At 55.2% G+C, this 5244-nt stretch overlaps 1 protein-coding gene across 2 annotated transcripts in view; it reads right to left on the bottom strand.

Annotated features, from left to right (window-relative positions):
* Window positions 1–5244, bottom strand: part of CTSB (cathepsin B) — a 10287-nt gene extending 5043 nt beyond the window's left edge. The window contains exons 1-3 of one of the 2 annotated variants that reach the window (XM_026457092.1): window positions 4104–5244; window positions 3383–3468; window positions 1755–1869 (exon numbers count right to left, since the gene is read on the bottom strand). In XM_026457092.1, coding sequence (XP_026312877.1) covers window positions 1755–1869; window positions 3383–3468; window positions 4104–4229 — 327 coding nt within the window. In that variant the 5' untranslated portion in view covers window positions 4230–5244. Of the gene's footprint in view, window positions 1–1754; window positions 1870–3382; window positions 3469–4103 lie in introns of those variants that run through there. The other variant, XM_023225256.1, reaches the window with a different exon arrangement.

Genomic DNA, 5244 nt, shown 5'->3' with positions numbered 1-5244 from the left:
CGAGGCTGCCACACCCGGGCCGGGCCCTCCGCGAGGCTGCCACACCCACACCCGGGCCGGGCCCTCCACGAGGCTGCCACACCCGGGCTGGGCCCTCCACGAGGCTGCCACATCCGGGCTGGGCCCTCTGCAGCGGTCCCCTCAGAGGGCCACAGGGGCACCTCAGACCTTGTGGGCAACGGATCTCTCAACACCAGGGGAGGCTCCTGGGGCTCAAACTCAGCTTTCATTTTCTTTGGTAGAAATGGGGTCTTGCTATGTTGGCCAGACTGGTCTTGAACTCCTGGGTTCAAGTGATTTGCCCACCTCGGCCTCCCAAAGCGCTGGGACTAGAGGCGTGATGAGCCGCGTGCCCCACCGTCCTGCCTCAACATCTGCCCAACTCAGCTTTTAAAGCAAGAGAACCACCACCGTGAACCTCCGCCTGGGAACTCGGTTCTTTCTGAAATGTATAAAATGTGTAGTTTTAGTTTGTATGTGTGTGTTTTTTACTTTTTTATTTTTATTTTTGGAGGCGGAGTTTTCACTCTTGTTGCCCAGGCTGGAGTGCAGTGGTGCAATCTCGGCTCACTGCAACCTCTGCCTCCCGGGTTCAAGCAATTCTCCTGCCTCAGCCTCCAGAGCAGCTGGGATTACAGGCGCCCGCCACCACACCCAGCTGTTTTGTATTTTTAGTAGAGACAGGGTTTCACCATGTTGGCCAGGCTGGTCTCAAACTCCTGACCTCAGGTGATCTGCCCACCTCAGCCTCCCAAAGTGTTGAGATAACAGGCATGAGCCACCGCACCTGGCCATGTTTTTTTTTCTTAACAAAAAACACAGCTCACCCAGAAAAGAAATACTGTGTGACTCACTTGTATGAGGTCCCTAGGAGTCAAATTCAGAAACAGGGTGTAGGGTGGGGGTCACCAGGGGCTGGGGGATTGGGGTTAATGGGGACAGAGCTTCTGTCTTGCAAGGTGAAAAAGAGTTCTGGGGACAGATGGTGGTGATGGCTGAGCAACACTGTGAATGTCCTTAATGCCACAGAACTGTACACTTGAAAATAGTTGCTGGGTGTGGTGGCTCACGCCTGTAATCCCATCGCATTTTGGGAGGCGGAGGAGGGCAGATCAACTGAGGTCAGGAGTTTGAGACCAGCCTGGCCAACGTGGCAAAACCTCGTCTCTACTAAAAATACAAAAATTAGCTGGGTGTGGTGGCACACGCCTGTAGTCTTAGCTACTGGGGAGGCTGAAGCAGGAGAATCGCTTGAACCCAGGAGGCAGAGGTTGCAGTGAGCCAAGATCCCGCCACTGCACTCCAGCCTGGGTGACAGAGCAAGACTCCATCTCCAAAAAAATAAAAAAGAAAATTGCTAAGATTATTAAATTTTCTGTTACATGTATTTTACCACAATTAAGTGACAAAATTAAGACAGCTCGCTGACACTAAAGGGACGCTTTCTTGAAGCAGAGTAGCAGTGAGAGCTCCTGGTATTTGTGGACGGGGCAGCGTGTCCGGGGAAGGGAGCTGCTTCGCCACCCATACACGTGGACTCGCCATCTGCAGGATGCTCTGCCCCCCATTCCGCCTAATCCTTGCCATAATTCATGGCCAGAGAGATTGTGACGTTTGTATTGATGGAAAATGGGACTCAGAAAGTTTCTACAACTTGCCTTGTCAGAGGTGTCCCCACCCCGCATCCCCCAAGACTCCCCATTGCTGCTTCCTCTCTCTCCAGCCCTTCCCCCGGCCGGCCAGCAGGGCCTTACCCAGCAGGAGCCACAGGAGCCCTGGTCTCTGATCTCTTTGATGGTGGGACACTGTGGCCATTGTTCCCGTGCATCGAAGCTTTCAGGCAGCTTCAGGTCCTCGGTAAACATAACTCTGGATAAAGGAAGGTCTTCATTACAAGCTCTCATCCCACAACTCCCTCCCCAGTCCCTGCAAAGGCCCCTTGGTTTAAGAGCAGTCACTGTGGCTGGGCCGCAGTCCCCTAGAAAGGAAGTGAGCACAAGAAGACACGCAGGAGAAGGCTGCAGGCAGGTGTCCCTGGGACTTTCACAAAACCAAAGGAAATTCTATTGCTCGATGCAACTAGTGATTTTTTCTTTGGGGATGGGGGGCGGGCCGGACAGAATTCCACTCTGTCGTCCAGGCTGGAGTGCAGTGGTGAGATCTCTGCTCACTGCAACCTCTGCCTCCTGAGTTCAAGTGATTCTGGTGCCTCGGCCTCCAGAGTAGCTGGGATTACAGGCATGCACCAGCACGCCCGGCTAATTTTTGTATTTTTAGTAGACGGGGTTTCACCATGTTGGCCAGGCTGGTCTTAAACTCCTGGCCTAAAATGGTCTGCCCGCCTCGGCCTCCCAAAGTGCTGGGGTTACAGGCGTGATCCACCATGCCTGGTCTGACTTGCGATGTTGTATGCTTCTTTCTAGGCTTATGTAATGGATTTTTTGAATGAGTTTATCCAGTCCAGGTAGTGCTTCTTGCCCCGCTCTCCTGCCTCAACATCTGCCCAGGATCCTCTCATCATTTCTCATATCACCCCCATTGTGCAGAAGGCAGTGTCCCGCAACTTAACTACCCCATCCTCACGTGGGAAGCGGTGCGATCTTGGCTCACCGCAACCTCTGCCTCCCGGGTTCATGCGATTCTCCAGCCTCAGCCTCCTGAGTAGCTGGGATTACAGGCTCCCGCTACCATGCCTGGCAAATTTTTGTATTTTTAGTAGAGCCACTGTACTTGGCCTTATCTGGCTTTTCTTAGATTTTCCTTCAATTACTCTGCCCACATAGATTTGAGTCTGCCCACGTAGTGGAGACCTAGACCTAGTCTCTCACACCTAGGGCTGAGACACCTTGGAGAAGTGCACCAGAAAACACTGGAGGTGGCTCATGCTGGTAATCCCACCGGGATGCTGACGGGGGCAGGGCCCTTGCTGAGGCCAGGAGTTTGAGACCAGCCTGGCCAATATGGCAAAACCCAGTCTCCACTAAAAATACAAATATTAGCTGGGCATGGTGGTGCAGGCCTGTGGCCCCAGGTACTCAGGAGGCTGTGGCACGAGAATCGCTTGAACCCGGGAGGCAGAGGTTGCAGTGAGCCAACATGGCGCCACTACACTCCAGCCTGGGTGACAGAGTGACAGACTCTCTCCAAAACAAAAGAAAGCACCAGCATCTTCTCTACTAATAAGTTGAGAAGGAAAAAATAAAAAGAAAAAGCAAATAATACAAAAATGGAAAGAAGAGACAAGTGCTGTACCTCAAGGTGTCGGTGGCCCTGGGTGGCATGAGCCCTGCGGATGCCAGAGGCCTTCGCTCTCCCACTTCCCACTGCCCCAAACCAACGCCCGCCACTCACATTACAGTGGTGTGGAGGAGCGGGCACTCACCTCTGGGGCGGCTTGGGCCCACCCAGGAAGGTGCCACACAGCCTCTTCAAGTAGCTCACGTCCACGTTGTAGAAGTTGTGCCCGGCCTGGAACAGAGTCACCCACTGACTGAGGGGTTTCCTGGGATAGTGGCGGATGGGCACGCTGCCCATACACCAGGCCCAACCCAGGGAAAGCCAGGGGCCCTACCCAGCTCGAGGGCACGAGGGTTGGGGGGCAGCGGGGAACAGCCCAGAGTGACACACAGGCAGAGTGGGTGCCTCCCCTGTTCTGCGCCCATTTGCTGACAATCAGAGACCCTCTCCGGCCCTCAACATGGCTCACTCTTCACTCCTGGTTCTCAGTCCCAGGGTCAGAGCTGGACAGAGACAAAGGGAATCAGGGGCAGGACTGATGAACTGCCACTCTGCCACGGCGGGCGTCACAGGGGCTAGCTGGTTTTGAACACTTCCAAAGCTCACCTACTCCCCCACGCACCTCCGCGTGCACACAAGCGTACATTCATACACATGCACACACACTCATGCACACATAGGGGGTATGGGACAGAGGAGGCAGGCGTGGTCCAGAGCTGCTGTGACCCGGGGTCAGGGCTGTCCCTCAACGGTCCAGGACATAATGTTCTGCGGGCCACAGTGAGAGTCGGCGCCCCATCCCTGGAGTCAGTGTGCACAGACCGACCTGGGCGGGGACGAACGCAGGACGCAGCCCCACAGCCTACCTGCCACGTGCTGTTCTGTTTGTTGACATAGTTGACCAGCTCATCCGACAGGGGATGGAAAGAGGGCCTGCCCCGGGCATCGCCCAACACCAGCAGGCAGCAGAGGGAGGCCCAGAGGCGCCACATGTTGGAAGCCGGATCCTAGATCCACCTGGAGAGGACAGAGGGCATCAGGACACTTCTCTGTTATGTGGGTCAGAGGCTCACACACACACGGGCACCGTCTCAGGCATCCGTAGACCCCCGTGCTCGTCCTGGCCCAGGCGGAGAACTCGGAGGAGCGGAGGTGCCCATGGGCTCCCCGCCTCCCTGCCCTGGTGCCTGCAGCATGCCATGACCTCGTGTGTGTCCCCGGGGACCAGGCGGCCAGAGCCAGGAGAGAAAGCCAAGGGGCTGGGCTGGACTAGACCGAGCCCAGGGCCTGCTCTACTATTTTTAAACGGCCTTTGCATGGGTTTGTAGAACAGCTTGAGAGACTTGCCCAAGTAAGTGACATGAAACAGTGAAGAGCCTGTGTCATTACGCCCTAAGTGGAACACCCATGGGACAGGGAAATATAAGAAAAGTTAGAAAAGAAATGTAAGAAAAGACAGGAGTCCTAGTTTTCACAGGACACAGACAAACAAGCTTGGCGTGGGCTGGTGGAGGTGGAGGCTGAGAGGTGGGGCTGGGCTGGCCATCCACCCACTCCCGGGGCCTCTCTGGTTTTTCCAGTCAGCCAAGGGCTCTGCTTCCGGCTGCAGAGATGAGGCTTCTGGGAAGGAAAATTCTCACCTTGATGCCTCAGCCTTTTGATCTGGGACTGGCTCATGAGTCACAAGCCAGTGCTTTCCAGCTTGAACTCTGAGTCACCCTCCTAAGCAAGTAGCTCGACAAAAGCAATACATGTCTCCTGGGCGCCTGCACCCAGGGCTGGGGAGAACCGCAGCGTGGGAGACGGGTGAGGCAGGGGCTCCTGTCCCTCACTCCAGGGGCTTCCGTGGGTGGGTGAGGTGCTCTCCCTCCCACAGGTCACGCACGGGTCAACATGAAAGTCACAGGACTGGTGTTAGTGCTTAACAAACTGACTGGAACATAGTGGATTCTATCTGAAGAACAATTGAAACTGCATTGTTGCTTAAGCAACAATTCATCTGGGAGA

Source organism: Piliocolobus tephrosceles, chromosome 7 (genome assembly GCF_002776525.5).
Source record: "Piliocolobus tephrosceles isolate RC106 chromosome 7, ASM277652v3, whole genome shotgun sequence".
In the NCBI taxonomy this organism is placed as follows: domain Eukaryota; kingdom Metazoa; phylum Chordata; class Mammalia; order Primates; family Cercopithecidae; genus Piliocolobus; species Piliocolobus tephrosceles.
Note: the sequence above shows the minus strand (reverse complement) of the source record. Positions and strands in the feature narration are given on the sequence as shown.